Source organism: Pristis pectinata, chromosome 2 (assembly GCF_009764475.1).
Source record: "Pristis pectinata isolate sPriPec2 chromosome 2, sPriPec2.1.pri, whole genome shotgun sequence".
Classification (NCBI taxonomy): Eukaryota; Metazoa; Chordata; class Chondrichthyes; order Rhinopristiformes; family Pristidae; genus Pristis; species Pristis pectinata.
The window spans coordinates 48,580,149-48,599,946 of NC_067406.1; the positions used below are offsets into that span (position 1 = coordinate 48,580,149).

Genomic DNA, 19,798 nt, shown 5'->3' on the forward strand with positions numbered 1-19,798 from the left:
TAGAGGAAAGTAGTGCTAAGGTAAAAGATCAACCATATCTGAATGTCAGAGCAGGCATAAGGAGGCTAAATGCCTTACTCTTGCTTCTGCTTCTTATGCTCTTGATGTTCTTACAGGCATACTAATTTAATTATCCATACCCTGTTGCCACCGAAATGGCGATGGAAGACTACAGTGCAGGCTATTTAGGTGCTCTCGCAATGCTGTTTTATCACAATTGATTCTAAATATCTGTTGAGATAACCCAGATAGAAATTTAGCAGATTAAAAACACATACTGGGGAAGGTAATCACCACCACCTACTCAGGCGAACTGGAGACTACCAGGATAATCCAAATCTCAAGAGGAAATAAAGTTTACAGAATATAATATTGACATAATTTTAATTTAAGGTAACTTTAAATTACTATGAACAGTAACACATATTTCTATTTTCTGTCAATAAAAATAAAGGCAAACAGATATTTGCTGACAGTTCATCAAACAATTGTCTAATGGTCCAACGTTTCTTTGCAGATATGTAAAAATAATGCTGGATGTGCCTCCTTCTCCTGCACTATATATCCATCAAGTTTTGTCCAATTTAATATGTCACTAAGAATATGGAAGCCTTCATTTATCAAAGTAAGTGAAATACATGTGCTTGCTGCAAAATCTGCAAAACAAGGCAATTATGATGGGCCAGAACTTTCTAGGAAATTCCAGCAGTTCCATCCCAAATGGGAAACACTCTTCCAAGTACATGCCACCAAATTTTGGATTACCACCTGAGCAAATTTGTGGCCTTATTCATTGATGTTTTGCCAACTGGGCTATGATGTTGGTTTAGAACATAGAACATTACAGCACAACACAGGCCCTTTGGCCCATGATGTTGTGCTGACATGTTATCCTGCTCTAAGATCTATCTAGCCCTTCCCTCCCACATAGCCCTCCATTTCGCTATCATTCATGTTTCTATCGAAGAGTCTCTTAAATGTCCTTAATGTATCTGCCCCCACAACCTCTGCTGGCAGTGTGTTCCACGCACCCACTACTCTCTGTGTAAAAAAACTTACCTCTGACATCCCCCTTATATCTTCCTCCAATCACCTTAAAGTTATGCCCCCTTGTGTTAGCCATTTTCGCCCTGGGAAAAAGTCTCTGACTGTCCACTTTGTGGGTTTCTTGTGGGTTCCAGTCACAGAGCATGAACTTGCAGTAATTCCCATTGCTGGAAAATACACCCACTAAACCTATACTAGGTTAGCCCTGCACAGGAACAGTTTACCTGATACAGATTCAGTGTGCAGATTTCCTAGTGCAAGTTCATTTCAATGCAGTGGAACTGATATGAGGGATAAAGATAAGTGATAGGTAAATTACAGTTTTTGAATTTATTGAGCTTATTTTCATGCTTTAAATTGTTTTAACTTTTTAAAGCAGTTTTCTGGGTGGGGCTTGATCAGACCATCTATATGAAGACACAGATCTGCCAAAAGGCAATGCATTACTCGTTAGGATCAGAACGTTCTTGAGGAATAATTCAGCACTGGCAGATCCTCCTGTAGATCAGCAGTAAAGACAAGAGACTCAGCACTGGCAGTCATAAGAGCACAGAACCATCAGAAATAGGAGTAGGATTAGACTATTCAGCCTTTTGAGACCATACCACCATCCATCAAGATGCTGGCTGATCTTCTATCTCAGCACCATTTGAAAAGTCATGGTGAATGGTTGTTTTTCAGACTGAAGGAAAGTGAATAATGGGGTTCCCCTGTGATCAGTGTTAGGCCCATTACTTTTTTTTGTTCCAAATCAACGACTTAGTCTTGGGATTGCAAGCCACAATTGCAAAATTTGTGGGTGTCAAAACTTGGTAGTATTATAAGATGCGAAGAGGATAACGATAGATTATAGCAGGATATAAACAGGCTGGTGAACAGACATAGACAAGGCAAATTAAATTTAATGTGGAGAATTGTGAGGGTATTTTGGTAGGAAGAATGAGAGGTAAAATAGAATGAGAGATATTTTCCTTAAAGGGGTGCAGGAGCAGAGGGACCTAGTGGTATGTGTGCACAAATTATTGACAGTAGCAGGTAGGTTGATAAAATAGGTCTGGGTTTCATCAGAAGAGACATGGAGTATAAAAGCAAGGAGTGCTGACCCTTTATAAACCACTGAAGTATTGGGTTCAGTTCTGGTTACCACACTATAGGGAGGAAGTGAAAGCATTAGAGAGTATCTGGAAAAGGTCTACACTAGTAATTCCTAGGATGATCCTTAACTCTTCAGCAAAGCGAAACAACTTCCCTGCATCTAGCCTGTCAAGCCCTTTAAGAATTTTGTGTGACTTGATAAGTTCTCCTCTCATTCTTCCAAAATCAAGAGAATGCAATCCCAGTTTACTCAATCACTCCTTATACAGTAAATTTGCCAGTCTTGTGTATCTTCACAGCACCCTTTTTAATGGCACGTATATCCTTTCTGAAGTAAAGAAACCAAACTTTACCCAATACCCCACAATGCTCTCTTTGCAGTTGCAGTAAGTCTCCCTTACTTCTATATTCAAATCCTGTCATAATAAAGCCTAACATGACTCCTGTGAGAACAACTAACTGCCTTTAAACATCAACACTACCCAGTCTCTCACAATTTAACAAATATTCTGTTTTTCTGTTATGTGCACCAAAGTGGATGATCTCCCATTTTTCCATATTATATTCCATCTGCCATGTTCTAGCCCACTCACTCAGCTTGTCTATAATCCCTTAAAGGCTCTCAAAATTCACAACCCACCAAGTTTAGTATCCACTGCAAACATGGAAGCATGACAAATTGTTGACATAGATTGGGAATCACTAGGGCCCAAGCACTGATCCCTGTGGTACCCCACTAGTCACAGCCTGCTAACCTGAGAATGATCCATTTATTCTCATTTGTCCAATTTTGAATCCACGTTAATAAATTACCCCCAATTCTATGTGTTCTAACCTTGTTGATCAACCACCTATTCAGGAACTTATGAAATCCCTTCCAGAAATCCAAATACATCACATCATCTGGTTTATCTCTTTCTATTCTACCAAACAAACCTTCAAAGAGTTCCAGTGGATTAGGCACGCATGATTGTTCTTTCATTGACTCTGCTCAGTCCTCTTATTCTTTTCAAGGTGGTCTATTACTGCAAACTTCATTATAGAATCCTGCATTTTCCTTTCTGCTGACCTTAGGCTCATGGGTCAGTCACTTCATGTTTTTTCTCTCACTCCTTTCTCAAATAATTGGGTCACATTTGCCATTTTCCAATCCACAGGAACAATTCCAGAATCTATAGAATTTTGGAAGATGATACCAAAGCATTAACTAACTCTATAGCTATCTCTTTCAGAACACTGGGACGTAGATCATGGGCTCCACTGGATTTTTGCCTGGTTGGTTCCACTACATACTGCTTTAGAAAACCAGCTTGTCTACATTCCATGAATTCCCCTTCTACCTAAGTACAGTGAATTTAAGTAGTACAGTCTGCATGTAGGATAAAGTCTCCCATGATTATCGTATTATCCCTGTTACATGAACCTCCAATTTCCCAGGTCTGGCTCAATGCATTCTTCCCTTAGTGTTAACATTTCTATTTATATTTTGCACTTCTTCACTGTTACATTTTCTCCATCTGGACAGAGACAGTCCAGATGAAGGGTCTTGACCTGAAACTTCGACTATCCATTTCCCTCCATAGATGCTGCCTGACCTGCTGAGTTCCTCCAATGCCTTTGTGACTTTCTAATTAACTGATTAGGGGTTTATTTCTTTAAGGCAGGACTGTTGTTCTCCAGCTAAGCTTATTTTCCCTAGCTAAATTTTGAGCATATTTTTTATTGCAAGTTCTTATAGCCAGAATAAAATCAAATCCCTTTGACAAAGTAAATTGAACTGCAGAAAATCAAGTTAATTGGCACAATATTCAAATTTGCCCCAACTTGCACGGTGAGCTAGTTTCCTGTACTATTTCCATCCCATTGAAATAATCTGCCTATTCATTTTGTTATTACTGTTTCTGCCTTAGCTCATTTGCTGTCAAAATATCTTCAATGACTTTGCACATCCTGGATTCCAGTACTCCATTGATCTCTTGGCTGACCTTCAATTTTCCATAAGCCAACTCATTCAAAATTCTGCTCTCCATAACCTAGAATGTGCTATGGGTAGCTCACCCTTACACAATACTTCCAATTTAAAATACTCCGTTCATCTTAAAGTCCCTCCATGACTTGTCCCTACCTTCAGCTTTCAAAACCAAACAAGAACTCCTCATTTCTCCAATGCCAGCCGCTTCTGCATTCTACAGTCCCTTGAACCCTACATTTCTTGTGTTCCGATTACAAAGCCCTGTTTTATATCAATGTTATGGGTTCAGTTTTACAGAACATTGATTTGATACTGAAATTCAAGCAAATTCGTACTTCCGTAAATTATTTAGCAAATTGTATTGTGGAGCTGATTAAGTTTCACAATAACCATCGTTGGTTGTATAATGGTTTTTATTTAAAAATGCCAAATAAAACAGCTACTCCACAGTTGGAATAAATTGACTATTTTAAGATATAACCAGTGTCTTTTGTTGTTACAGGCAGATTTTAAGTCAATAAGTTTAATGATAACAGCTACACTAACAATTGAAAATTCTCCATTTGTGGTGTTGAACAAAGCAAAAGAAAGAAGTGCTGTGAGGGCTGTGAGTAGTTATTTTCTTTCTATATTAATCTTTATCAATGGCCCTGCGGGGTTAACACTAGTTACTTCTGACTAAAGTCAAATTTGTCCTTTGTAAGGAGCTGTTAAAAGTCCAGGCAAATGAAGTTAACATCATTTTCTTGGGTTTCTATAGTTTTTCCACATAAATCACGGTGGATAATGCTGTGAAACAGGGAGCTGAGACAGAAATTGAAAGAATTCACTGTGCATGATTTTTCCTGATGTCCTCACTGAGATATATCTTTCAATCAATATAAAAACAAATTTATGCTCATTATCATATTTCTGTTTGAAGGATCTTATGGAGCACAAATTAGCACTTTTCCTACATTACCATAAAAATTACACTCAAAGCACTTCATTGTGGATAGTGTTTTGGTAAATTCTGAGGACAAGAGCATGGATGTATAAATTCAAATCTCTTTTATTAGCGCGAAAGAGAAATCAGTCGCATCAGCCTCTTCTAAAGTTGGGATGGAAGCTATGCAGGTGGGGTCAAGGCAAACAGCAAAGTGTTTTGACCTTGACCACATAGATCCCAGTAGATTGTGCCTCATCAGTCTCTGTCTAAATATTGGCAGGAAGTGGCAGCTAGCCAGTGAAGAGGAACAGGATGTGAGGCAGCGCTCTTCTGTACTCCTACTGACATCATAAAGTTTATCTAATGAAAGCATATAATGAATAACTGCTGGAAGGTATTTGGTCTACATTCAGGTCCAACTCACTCCTACATTGTTACTACTCCCAATCTGGCTATATTCACTCATGTTTCTGAATAAGTTTTTTCTCTCTGCAAACACTTCTAGCCACGTCCACATTTGACCTCACCATCTCTTATCATATGGTGTTAATCAAGACTGTCTCTGACTGCTCTTGCTGAAATTCTCTACTCCAATGTGCCTCCCACTCACCAACACAGTCAAGAGAATCCTCCTAAATTACGCAAGCAACCAAGTCAAGAGTTCATCCTTAATACTGACTTGTGCTCCAGAACTTCCCACATCCTTAGACAAGCTGTTCCAGTACAGCTGCAACACTGGAATGTGGAAAATTGCCTGGGTGTGTCCTGTCCATAAGAAGCAAGACTAATTCAACCTGGCCAGCTACCACCTCATAAGTCTACTTTTGATCACAGCAAAGTGATGGAAGGGATAATCAACGGCACTATCATGCGGCACTTACAACCTGCTCACGGAGCTCAGTTTGGGTTCCACCAAAGTCAGTAAGCTCCTGAGCTCATTAGAGCCTTTGTCCAAACATGGACAAATGAGCTGAACTCCTGAGATGGACTGAGAGTAACTGCCCTTGACATCAAGGCAGAATTTGATTGAGTGTTGCACCAAGGAGCTCTGGCTAAACTGGAGTCAGTGGGAATCAAAGGGAAAACCCACCACTGGTTGGAATCACACCTAGCGAAAGGAAGATAGCTGTGGTGGTTGGAGGTCAATCATCTCAGCCACAGGACATCTCTGCAGGGGTTCCTCATGGTAGTGGCCTCGGCCCAACCATCTTCAGCTGCTTCATCAATGATCTTCCTTCAATTGTAAAGTCAGAAGCAGGGATGTTTGCTGATTGTTGCACAATGTTCAGCACCATTCACAACTCCTGGAATAATGAAGCAGTCCACATCAAAATACAGCAAGATATGGACAATATCCGGACTTGGACTGATAGGTGGCAAGTAACATTTGCGCTACAAGTGCCAGGCAATGACAATGTCCAACCAGAGAAGATCCACAGTTATCATCCCCTGACATTCAATGGCATTATCATCACTGAATCCCCCACTCTCAATATACTGGCGGTTGCCATTGACTAGAAGCTGAAGTGGAGTAACCTTTTACACAATGTGGCTACAGGAACAGGTCAGAGGCGGGGAATCCTGTGGCAAGTAACTCACTTCCTGTCTCCCCAAAGCCTGTCCACTATGTACAAAGCCCAAGTCAGGAGAGTGATGGAGTAATCTCCATTCGCCTGGATGAGCGCAGCTTCAATAACAAGAAGCTCAACACCATACAGGACATAGAAGCCCACTTGGTAGGGACCCCATCCACAGCCATTCACTCACTCTACCACTGAGGCACAGTAGCAGCAGTTTATACCATCTATAGGATGCACTGCAGCAATTAACTAAGACTTCTTAGACAGCACCTCCCAAACTCACAGCCTTCACCAGCCGGAAAGACAAGGACAGCAAAAGCATGGGAACGCCACCATCTGGAGTGTTGTCCCCCAAGCCACACCCCATCCTGAGTTGGAAATTTATCATCGTTCTTCCCTATCACTGGGTCAAAATCTTGGAACTCCTTCCCTAATGACATTGTGGGTATACCCACACCTCCAGGACAACAGCTCTTCAAGAAGGCAGCTCACCACCACCTTCTCAAAAGGCAATTGAGGGACAGGCGATTAAATGCTGGTTCAGCCTGTGAAGCCCACGTCCCTTGAATGAATAAAAATAAAACCCTGCCCTCCCAAATATATAACCAGATTTTGCTAAAGTGGAAAAACTTAAGCTTTCATCCCCAACCAAACATTCTGACTTTTAATAAGGATATGATCTCAGTTTGAGTATGATGTATGGTGTTTATATTTAAAGCCAAATGAATACGAATTGCCATGAATAATAACTCCTGTGTTACAAAGTCTATGACCAACGAGGATTACAGGCTCAAAGCTCGAAGAGGGAATAAATGCTTTGAATTTAGTACCCCAAATATAAGCAGCTAACAATAATGAATACAGTGGAAGAAAACTCAGGAGGCTGTGAGATAATTTTTAGGCAGTATATAAAATAAGGGGCATAAGAAATAGAATGTAACATGGCAGTTTTGGAACTGGTCACATAATTCCTTTTCTATTTTAAAAGCATAACACCTTTCACTTTGTGCTTATTTAAATTAATAAAAAATAAATAGGACCAAACAGTAATGACTTCTGGAACTTTTATCCTGAATAACCCAAATAATAATGAAGTCATTTCAACTTACAGGTGACTATAGGTATATCCAAAGAATTCCATGGAGGGGTTCCAATCTGGGTGATTGTCCTCAGCATTCTTGCTGGCCTGCTGCTCCTAGCTCTTGTAATATTGGCACTGTGGAAGGTTAGTGTATCTACTATCCTATTCAAATGACATTACAACCTCCTCTTTCAGCATTACGACCTCCCAACCAATCAATTTTGCTATTATAAGATAAGATAAAATATCTTTATTGGTCACATGTACATCAAAACACACAGTGAAATGCAGCTTTTGCGTAGAGTGTTCTGGGGGCAGTCCGCAAGTATCGTCACGCTTCCAGCGCCAACAGAGCATGCCCACAACTTCCTAACCCGTACATCTTTTGGGATGTGGGAGGACACCGGAACACCCGAAGAAAACCCATGCAGACATGGGGAGAACATACAAGCTCCTTACAGACAGCAGCCGGAATTGAACCCAGGTCACTGGCACTGTAATAACGTTAAGCTAACTGCTACACTACTGTGCCTGCCTCTTACCATCATTTCTTGGTACCAGCAGGTAAAAGAGAAATTGGTACAACCATTGAATCAGAATATCCCATACTTGTCAGAGCTTATGAAAGTCAGAGTAAGAGTACTGATACTCGTCATTGCTTTTGCCTTTTGTTTTAATGTTTATAGGCAGGGAGTTGTACAGCCTGATTGCATATCCTTAATCCACATTTCGACTGAATTTATTTGGAAAGCTTACACCAACAGACTTTATTCTGAATTCATTTATTTAGAACTTATTCAGCATCAATATATTCCAAAACATTTAGTACCACAGAACTAAAACAAGGCTAAGATAGGTAAGTTCAAGTAGGAATGATTTATTGCAGATTTAAGAGCCAGATTGTGCAAGCCTGCCAGATATGTATGCTGCAGGGGTCACAGTTTAGACGCCTAAAGATGCATTCAAATGAAATTTGTTGAAGGTCAGGACTGAATTGATTTTAAAACAGTGAAGATATGGATTAATTGACACCGTACCAATATGAAAGTTTGGGTTTAAAACACAGTTTTTATTTTCCATTCTGTAATGAAGAACTTGCTTGGAGGTGCTGAAAAAAAAGAGGCATATAGAAATGCAGAATAGAATCATGGAACATTTATGACAAATAGGAGGCCACACTGTGCAAGTTAAAATAGAGCTACCCAACTCATTCTTTCCCAGGATTAGGTCCATGGTCTTGCTGGTCCAGGAACTTTCAAGAGTACATTCAGGTAGTGAAGAGAGTTCCTCCCCTTATCACCTTCTCATCATTGGGTTCCAGACTTTATCACACAATCTGGGAGGAAAAAAATCCAAATCCAAATATCTCCTCTTATCCTTCTACTCCTTACTTTAAATCTATGCCCTTGGTATTTTACTCCTATCCTAAGGGAAATATCCAGAGAGGTGCAGGTAGAGGTAGAAGATCTTTGATAGGAAGGACAGTCAGGGAGAAGGTCAGATGTCAGCAATTGGAAAGTTGGGAGCCAGCAACAAAGGTTAGCGGATGGGCGTGCTAAGTCAGAGCAGGTGATTCCGGCTGACACTGAGGTAGAGATGATCTTCATAGACGTAGAACATTATGGCACAGTGCAGGCACTTCGGCCCACGATGTTGTGCTGACCTTTTAACCAACTCTAATATCAATCTAACCATTCCCTCCCATATAGCCCTCCAATTTTCTATCATCCGTGTGCCTATCTAAGAGTCTCTTAATGCCCTTAATGTATCTGCCTCTACCAGCACCCCTGGCAGTGCATTCCACAGACCCACCACTCACTGTGTAAAAAAATTTACCTCTGATATCCCCCCGTACTTTCTGCCAATCACCTTAAAATTATGACCCCTCATGTTAGCCATTTCCACCCTGGGAAGAAGTTTCTGACTGTCCACTCGATCTACGTCTCTTGTCATCTTGTACATCTCTATCAGGTCACCTCTCATCTTCCTTCGCTTCAAAGAGAAAAGCGCTAGCTCACTCAACCTGGCCTCATAAGACATGCTCTCCAATCCAGGTAGCATCCTGGTAAATCTCCTCTGCAACCTTTCTAAAGCTTCCACACACTTCCTATAGTGAGGCAACCAGAACTGAACACAATATTCTAAGTATGGTCTAACCAGGGTTTTATGGAGCTGCAACAATACCTCGTGGCTCTTGAACTCAATCCCCCAACTAATATGCCTTCTTAACAACCATATCAACTTGCGTGGCAACTTTGAGGGATCTATGGATTTAGACCCCAAGATTTTAAGATTAAGATTTCTGTATTAGTCACATGTACATTGAAACACACAGTGAAATGCATCTTTTTGCAAAGGGTCTTCTGGGTGCAGCCAGCAAGTGTCGCCACGCTTCTGGCGCCAACATAGCATGCCCACAACTTCCTAACCCGTACGTCTTTGGAATGTGGGAGGAAACGGAGCACCCGGAGGAAACCCATGTAGACACGAGGAGAACGTACAAATTCCTTACAGACAGCAGCCAGAATTGAACCCGGGTCGCTGGTGCTGTAAAGCGTTATGCTAACCGCTACACTACCCTGATCCCTCTGTTCCTCCACAATGCTGAGAATCCTGTCATTAATCCTGTGTTCTGCCTTCAAATTCGACCTTCCAAAATGAATCACTTCACACTTTTCTCGGTTGAACTCCATCTGACACTTCTCAGCTTTGCATCCTATCAACATCCTGTTGTAACCCTTGACAACCTTCTACACTATCCACACCACCAACCTTCATGTCATCTGCAAACTTACTAACCCGCCCTTCCACTTTCCAAGTTGGCTAAAATTCGAATATAGTTGTCAAGTAGGCATTCGACCTTGCATTGCCAGGTGTGAGGAAGGGCATGAAATCATCCAATCAGGGAGTCTGGAGATTAGGCAGCGGATATCAACATGGATGACAAATACAACCAAGATTAACAAGAGTTTTGTGAAGCCAGATGAGAAATGGGCAATGGAGCAATGAGATCAGAGGAAGAGATTTATTTTTGGTCAGTATGAGAGGATTGGCTGCTACTTTTGGTAACCAATACAATTGCATTGCATAGGGGCAAGTACAACCTGTGGTTAATAGTCATACTTCTGTTTAATGTTAGCAAACAAAAACAACTTCCTTCTCTTTAGCAATTATTTGAACTCCTAATTTTTGACTTTAAATGGCTCAGCAAAGTGAATAAAGAAATAAAAGCTAGCAAAATATAAGCATAGCTGGACAAGTATAGGATGCTTAGCAGTAAATTTTAAATTTCAAACCAGTAATTCTGACCAAATGAATTGAGGGAAGGGTGCTAGCCAGTGGTTTTGTTTCTCATGTTGATTTAGTGACGTTACTGGCTGAACTGAGGTAAGAGAGAAGCTGCCCACATTGCAACTGAAAATATCAATGCAGTCAAGATTGTGGCAGGAAGTTCTTCACAAGATAAAAACTCAAGCTAGACAAAGGTCTATTGTTCAGCTTAAAAGAAACCCACTCTTTCCATAACAGACACTAATTACTAGGTATTAATTGCCTCAGCAAAAAATATCAGAACATAGAACACTATACCACAGTACAGGCCCTTTGGCCCACAATGTTGTGCTGACATTTTATCCTGCTCTAAGATCTATTTAACCCTTCCCTCCTACATAGCCCTCCATTTCTCTATAATTCAAGTGTCTATCTAAGAGTCTTTTAAATGTCCCTAATGTATCTCCCCCCACAACCTCTGCCAGAAGTGCGTTCCATGCACCCACCACTCTGTGTAAAAAAACTTACCCCTGACTTCCTCCAGTCACATTAAAATTATGCCCCATCGTGTGAGCCATTGTTGCCCTGGGAAAAAGTCTCTGACTGTCCACTCGATCTATGCCCCTTATCATCTTGTCACTCTATCAAGTCACCTCTCATCCTCCTTCTCTCCAAAGAGAAAAGCCCTAGCTCGCTCAACCTATCCTCATAAGACATGCTCTCCAATCCAGGCAGCAATGTTCAACAATGTGATCTCAGTGGAGAGTCACATTGTTGAACATGGCCACATTAAGTCACAGAGTCATGGAGGGATACAACATGGAAACAGGCCCTACAGCCCATCGAGTCTGCACCAACTAACAAGCATCCATAATTACACTAATCTGACCCTAAACCATTTTTTATCCTCCCCCACCATTTCCATCCACTTCCCCCAGATTCTATCACTCATTCACACACGAGGGACAATTTACAGTGGCCAATTAACCAACCAACCTGCACAACTTTGGATGTGGGAGGAAGCCGGAGCACACAGAGGAAAGCCAGGCAGTAACAGAGAGAATAGACCAACTGCACTTGGGCAGCGCTGGAGGTCAGAATTGAACTAGAGCTGTGAGGCAGCACCTCTACCAGATGCACCACTGTGCCACCCCAGTCATCAGTGGTAGGAATGATAAAAATTCACAGCATGGGATTACTTTTCAATTGATTTCCAAGTGGCATGTTTAGATATAAAAACAGGTCTTATAAAATTGATGGCCCAATGTGTGGTCCTGTCAGAGGAGCAAGTGGGAATTTTGCAGTGACTTCAGGATGGCATTTGGGATATGCTTACTCAGTCCATAGCATCGCCAAGAAATTGGACTTCACCCTTATATGGTGTGCTCAATGGGTGCTATATTTTGTGCGAGAAATCAATCAATGGACACCAAAAAATGCAAAATTGGGAAAACTTCAAGAATTGCTAAGGTGGTTTTCATCTTGATAGCTGCACTAAAACACAACATGCACAAGTTCCCAACAGCAGCTGCCTGCTGAGATTGAAACTGCTACATCTTTGCCACAAGGAATCATAGGAAGCAGGTCTCTGCCTCTAGGAACTCTCTCCATGGCAGCCACAGTATAATGGCATAAAAGACTGCTACAGAGGTAAGGAAAATACAGGAGAGATATGAGCCTTCATTATGTATGGCTATCGCTGCCAAACACTGTAGTCATTGGGTAGATGGAGTCCTAAGTCACAAATAGCAGTGATGTGTGAAATGTGCAAAACATTAAAACTGCAGGAAGGCAAACATCTACACATGAACATCCTTATGTGGACTGTTTGATTCATGTCTCCTTACTGATTTGCTGCACAGTTAAAAAACAAAGATCAACCATTGCACATTTTGTGCCAATTTCTGTCAGTAAGGCAGAGATGAACACATTGGTGGCATTAATAACATCATAAAATGAGAGGATGGTGCTGAAAAAACATCAGTTGCGATACTGTGAAGTGTCAGGTCCAACTTTGCGAAAACACCCCCCTGTTAAAGCACCCTTAAAATAGCTGTGGTATGTGATTTGCAAAACATTTAGGTTTAATATTAGTTGGAGCCTAAAGCCATTCAGAGCAATTGCCCATTACTTTTGCAAATTAGATGTTCAACAATTGTTTTCAGGCCCCTTCATAATATTCTTGTACAGCTGACCACTGCACACATCACGAATGTTTTCTCTGACAGAAAGGAAACAAACCAACTGCTACTTAAACGCAAGCTGTAAGGCTTAAGCTTCATATTTTTACTTCTTTAATGTTGATCTGGGAAAGCTGGAGTCATGCCTCATGCAAGCTACATCAGGGTCATCCAGTTCATCTGTCCTGTCCTAAGGAGGAGGGTGGATTTATCTGGCATGGCCCTGCCACCAGTTTCATGGGCACAAATGCTAAACACTCCAGTTCAGGGATGATTTATAATGTTGATGCATGAGGGATGACATGATGTATTACACCAAAAAACAGTGTAAAGAAAAACTTTTATTTAAAAAGAACATAAACATAAAGCAAAATAGAGTAAATACAAAGAACTTCTTTCTCTTTGCAGAGGTGTTAAAAACCAGACGCATATATAGTGGAGGGATAAGGGGGAGATGAGAAGAAAGTTGTTTAGCCAGACAGTGATAGGAATCTGGAACTCTGGAATTTGCTTGAAAGAGTGATGGATGTAGAAACCCCCATCCCATTTAAACAGTAATAAGGTGTGTACTCGAAGAACCATGATCTGTAGGAGCATGGAGCTGGTACTGGAAAGCGAGATTAGGTTGGGAAGCTCTTTTTTGACCAGCACAGGCAGTATTGAGTGAACAGCCTCCTCCTGTGTTGTAAATTTTCTGTGATTCTATAAATTACACATAACCAACTGAGATGTATAAACTACACATGATCTAATCTGTTGAACCACATTAAGATATAAAAGCCTGACAGCATGTACCACCAGGCTCAAGGACAGCTCAATCCCGCTTTTGTAAGATTATTGAATAGTCCCCAAGTACAATAAGGTGGACTCCTGACCTCACAATCTACCACATTATGACCTAGTACCTTATTGTCTGCCTGCACTTTCTCTGCAACTGTAACATTTTATTCTGATTTCTGTTATTGTTTGCTTTTGTACTACCTCAATGCACTGTTGTAATGAAATTATCTGTATGGATGGCATGCAAAACAAAGTTATTCACTGTAGCTTGGTACATGTAACAATAATTAACCAATCTACCAATTTATCTACTGGTTTACTATCTATTATGCTTCAACCTTCAAGCTTTGCACAATTGTATTTACATTGTGAGTTCCTTATGAACTTCATCGAAGTATGCACACGATACGCTGGATCTGCCTGGCTATCTCAGAGATTGTTGTGAGGAGATACGATCTCCCCCCAACATTTACTATTACAGTGTTTAAAAAACATTTGGAAGGGTACCTGGATAGGAAAGGTTTATAGGGCTATGGGCCAAACATGGTCAGATGGGACAAACTTGTGACTAGTATCATTGTCAGCATGGGCAAGTTGGACTGAAGGGCCTGTTTCCATGCTGTATTACTCTATGACTCTAAGATCAGGTTCAAGGTTTACAGCAATTTTCCATCCCATGAAATTCTCTCCTTCCTACCCTGCCCCTGCAACATTTAAGTATCGCTAGGGTGATATTGCCTAGAAAACTATCCCATTTTCCTGTTTATAACTGTTTCCACTAGTCCCAGTAACACCTGCCACTCATCAACCCCAGAAGGATGGAATAACATCTTAGACTAACAGTGGTAAGTGCCCAAGGAGTGATAGGTATAAGACATCTCAATCACTAACTCTACTAATCGTTAGAAAACACCTTAAAATACCTTACCTCTTATTCTCTGCAGGGCCTGCAAAAGCCTTGCAGGCTTTTCACTTGTTTACGTAGCATTGTTACTGACAGATGTAATGTTAATTGTTCATTATGGAAAGAGCAGAGGGTGCATTAATTTACAACTGCACATTTAAATCAACACTCAATTTTTAAATAATCTTGTTTTAAATAAACCAAGCATTTCCAATTTAAAAATAAGACATTCATCCAACAGTTAATGCTGCCTTACACAGTTGTAATCCGACATGTTGCATTTGAAACCTTTTATCTATTAGGTTTAAACTGGTGAAGCAATTTTTTTCATGATGGTTAATAACTTTTCTAATTACAGGCTGGATTTTTCAGAAGGCCCTTAAAAGAAAAAATGTGAAAGGTCACAAGAGACTATTAGCAGAACAATGGAAGGCAAAGGGTTTGTAGATAGCTATCTTTCAGCTCGAGTTGTAAAATTATGTTCATAGTGAAAATAATTTACAATGCCATTCATGTGTTGTTAACCAGAATCTCGTTTGTTAATACCATGTATATATTTAACTTTTTATTGTATTTACTGAAAAAATACTTTCTTGCACAATCAAATGCACCATTCAAATCAATGATTTTAAATATTAGAGTTTTGCCTGTTTTCCACTGATCGAGTTACTTTAATTATAACTGATTTTCTGAAGAATGATCCAACATAATATGTAATTTTCCCAGTGGATGTGTATATTTGTTGACATTATTAGATTTAAAGAATCTTCATTTGATAGAAGTCACATTGTGCTTTCATATGTTGGCAGATGCTTTTGAATTTATCAATTTAAAATTATTTTCACATTATGTGGAATATTTTGAGACAAACATTAAGATGTATTTCTTTTGAATACCACTTTATATGACATGTACATATTTAGAATTTGTCAAACTGTTTATTTCTATATAATCGAGCACATATGCCTCAAAGAATGGACTCATAATAAGAGCAACATGCATTGAACCTTAACGACAGATGCCAAGAAAAGGAAGAAATCTTGAGGCATTGGTAGTGAGAAAATAAGGAGTCATAGTAGAAGAGAGGCCAATGAATTATGAAAAAGTAGAAACAAGGAGAGAAGTTTATCCAACAAAAAATGTGGCATACCAGTTGTTCACAGTAAACCACCAGGAAAACTTAGCTTTTGCCCTTTGCATAAGTTTCGAATCACCTCTTTGCAAGTTTGTCAGCATGAACTGGAGGTGACATGACATAGGGTCAGTCAAGATAGTTTAGACCTCTCTCACCATCCACCAGGAGATCAAAAGTTCCACCTATCATCCAGACTGCTATGGAGAATTGTGATTTGGCCACAATTTATTTTAAGTGTTTAAAATGACCTGACTTTTCTTTCATACCCAACTTTGACTCAGTTTCCCTTCACTGAACTCCCAACCTATTCATTGAGGAGTGGTGTTGAGGGGTGAAAGTCTCAGGGCAGGGGAAGGGAGAAGATGATAAATGATGCAATCTCATCCCTCCAAAGGGTAAATCTCATGGCATGACATTGAGTATAATGAATGGATTTCAGAACCAAAAGTTGTGCTAAAGACTAGGGTGAAATTTTACTGGGATCTTCAAATAAGGAAAAAAAATAATGAAACAACATACAACAGCAAAAAAAATACACAGGGGCATTGCAATTTAATTATTTTTAGAACACAATTTGTAGCCTGAGAGCTTTACTGAAGACAAGGTAAATAATACAAACACAGTAAATTGTTACAGTGTCAAGTAAAGAGCAAGATCACAGAGAACCCAAATGCAGTGCACTGGTACGAGACTGAAGTCAGGATGCTTCCTTGGAACTAAACACAGGCAGTGACCAGAAGGAATCTTGCCTCAGGGCTCTGAGGCAGAATCCCAACACAGAAACAGGCTATCCTAGGGGAAACAGCAAAACCAGGACTGCTCTAAGCAGCCAGGAGATAAAGTATACCCTAAGGTTGATCAATACTCTGGTAACTAGTACTAGTGAAACCAGGGTTCTTATGCTAGTTTCCTGATGGGGCTCAGGTGTGTGTTGTTATGTGATTAGTAGTGCATGGAATCCATGTGCTGCACAACAAGGCACCATCAATGGAGCCAAATCGAGGGCCAACACTCAGAACCATGACATAAATAAAACAGATGCCTTGAACTCATGTCTTCCACTATTGAATTAGTGTACATTTCAGGTCTAGTCACAGAATCAGCAACCTTCCCTTTCATCAATTTCTATTAATTATGTGGTTCTTGAAGTGGCGAATATAAAAACGCTGTTTGCAAGTAAGGAAAAGAAATCATAATAAATAGTTCCTGATGGTAAACTGGTAAGTTTTACAGTCAGTGGTAAACAAACCACCCCTCCCAATTATTACCCACCACAGACTCTCCCTGAGGCTGTTGTACTGAAATATGTAGTTGATAGACAGACAAAACAATGTGGTACTCTCTGCATAAAATATGAGATCCATGTGAATAGTACAAGCAGTGGTTTGTCTTGCTACCCAATAACAGAAGATAGCTAATTCAGGCAGCACCTTCATGTCCATGTTTACCTGCATGCCAGAAGCTACTGTATTATTTATTCATGGTGAGCTCAAATAGTTTTGGTTTTATTCTTACTCCAAAATTCCAATAATTAATGCAAATCTATTGCTCCATATACTAACCACTTTTCAAGCACATTTCTTTTACAAAGGTAGAGTCAAGTTTTCTGACCCCTCCCATTGCGGAATGCTTCAGGCCTTGGATGAAAAAGATCAGGAAAGAGAGGCAGGCTTGAATTGTTGGGTCAACGGTCCCTTAATATTTTCCTCGATTCCCTGGCAACAGGCAGACAGAAGCATAATCAGACAAAAATTGACACCAATATCAAGAAGGAAGTATTTTTACAGGTGGCAAAAGCGGATGTTTTCAACTGTTGTGCAGACAGAGGGAATGATGCAGATGCAGTTTTCAGAAGTATAGGGGAAAATTCTAAATCTCTCGCCTCATCCTCCAACCTCTTGGATCACAGGTGGTCTTCGTTACAGACAGAAGACTCCAGTCTGTGATGTTAACAGAGCAGCTGCCGATCTAATCCCTCATGGCAAGTCCCAAGACAAGAAAGTCCACTACTTTCAAAAATATGTGCTTTAGATCACTTGATGGAAATCAGAAACAACAGATGTTGTCCCTGGGTCAGTGGTTCCACAGTGTGATTTGTGAGTTAATTTGGCTTGGACTTCTCTTCACTCAGATGCAGCAGTGAATAGTAAAAAAACTATTGATAAAACAGTGTCAAACAACCAGTGCTCAGCCATCCCCAAAATGCCACTCGTGATTTCCGTTTTTATTGGAGGTGATGGTTGGCAGGTGATTGAATGAATGTAGCACTTTATCCACCAATTTCCAAAATTAAAATTACTCACACTTATTTCTTTTCCTTTCATTTTGTATCGTTGGATTATTAGAGGAATTGCAAGAATAATGTTTCTACTTCAACTCTGTTTTGAAAGTCTTAAGGAAATGTTGCTGAATCCAGTAAGGTTGTATGTCAATACTGCTCACAAAAATCCTCCTTGTGCCACTATTCGTTCACAAACTGCACTCATGGAATGCTCTAACCCCTCACTGTACAGTAATGCTTATTTACTGCATTTTTATGTATTTCCTTCTGCACACTGTAACTTATTAATGCACACTGATCTGTATGATCTGCTTTATGATTATACTAAGCACATAGCAAACTCTTCCACCACTGCCCTCAATGTGTATAAAATGTCTGACTTTCACCCTAGCAGTACACAGTCCACCAAACGTCATCAATTTCATTAGCATCTTTAAAACCAGTATCCAATTTAGAATGAAGGCTCAACAAGTGAAATTATTTTCTTTGGCACATGAGCTTGTAGAGTCCTGCACTGCACACAGACTAATGTGATAGAGAAACAAAGGACTGCAGATGCTGGAATCTAGATGAAAAACACGATGATGCTGCAGGAACTCAGCAGGCCAGGCAGCATCCGTGGAGAAAAGCAGGCGGTCAACGTTTCGGGTCAGGACCCTTCTTCAGGACTGAAAATAGGAAAAGGGGAAGCCCAATATATAGGAGGGAGAAGCAGAGCAGTGATAGGTGGACAAAAGGAGGGAGGCAGGGTGGGCACAGGGTTGTGATAGGCAGATGCAAGTAAGAGATAGTGATAGGCAGGTGCGGGGGAAGAGAGGAGAGTGGACGCACTGGGGGATGGGTCAAAGGTAAGAAGAGAGAGGGAAAAAAGGCTAGGAAAGGGAAGAAGAGAAGAAGCATGGTGGGGGGAGTGGGAATGTTGTGGGGAAGGGGGTGGGGATTACCTAAAATGGGAGGATTCAATATTCATGCCATTAGGCTGCGAGGTTCCAAGACAGAAATTGAAGTGCTGTTCCTCTAGTTTGCGCTTGGAATTCTCCTGGCAGTGGAGGAGGCCGAGGACTGACATATCAGTGACAGTGTGGGAGGGGGAGTTGAAGTGACTGGCAACAGGGAGGTGCAGATCGCGGTTATGGACAGAGTGCAGGAGTTCCGCGAAATGGTCACCTAGTCTGCATTTGGTCTCACCAATGTAAAGGAGGCCACACTTGGAGCACCAAATGCAGTAGATGATATTAAGGTGGGTGCAGGTGAATCTCTGTCTCACCTGAAAGGACTGTTTGGGTCCCTGGATGGAGGTGATGTAGGGGCAGGTATTGCACCTATGTCTGGGGCAGTGGAAAGTTCCCAGGGTGGGAGCGGGATGGGTGGGCAGGGGAGGAGTGAATGAGGGAGTTGCGGAGAGAGCAGTCCCTGCAAAAGGCAGAAAGGGGTGGGGGAGTGGGTAAGATATGCTTGGTGGTGGGGTCTCGCTGGAGATGGCAGAAGTGGCGGAGAATGATGTGTTGGATGCATAGGCTGGTGGGATGAAATGTGAGGACAGGG

At 40.8% G+C, this 19,798-nt stretch overlaps 1 protein-coding gene across 1 annotated transcript in view; it reads left to right on the plus strand.

The window, feature by feature from the left end:
- Positions 1-19,591, plus strand: part of itga1 (integrin, alpha 1) — a 165,797-nt gene extending 146,206 nt beyond the window's left edge. The window contains exons 28-32 of the mRNA XM_052010445.1: positions 518-625; positions 4,617-4,721; positions 7,734-7,847; positions 15,196-15,276; positions 17,882-19,591. Coding sequence (XP_051866405.1) covers positions 518-625; positions 4,617-4,721; positions 7,734-7,847; positions 15,196-15,234 — 366 coding nt within the window. The 3' untranslated portion in view covers positions 15,235-15,276; positions 17,882-19,591. The remainder of the gene's footprint in view (positions 1-517; positions 626-4,616; positions 4,722-7,733; positions 7,848-15,195; positions 15,277-17,881) is intronic.
- Positions 19,592-19,798: the final 207 nt, after the last annotated feature.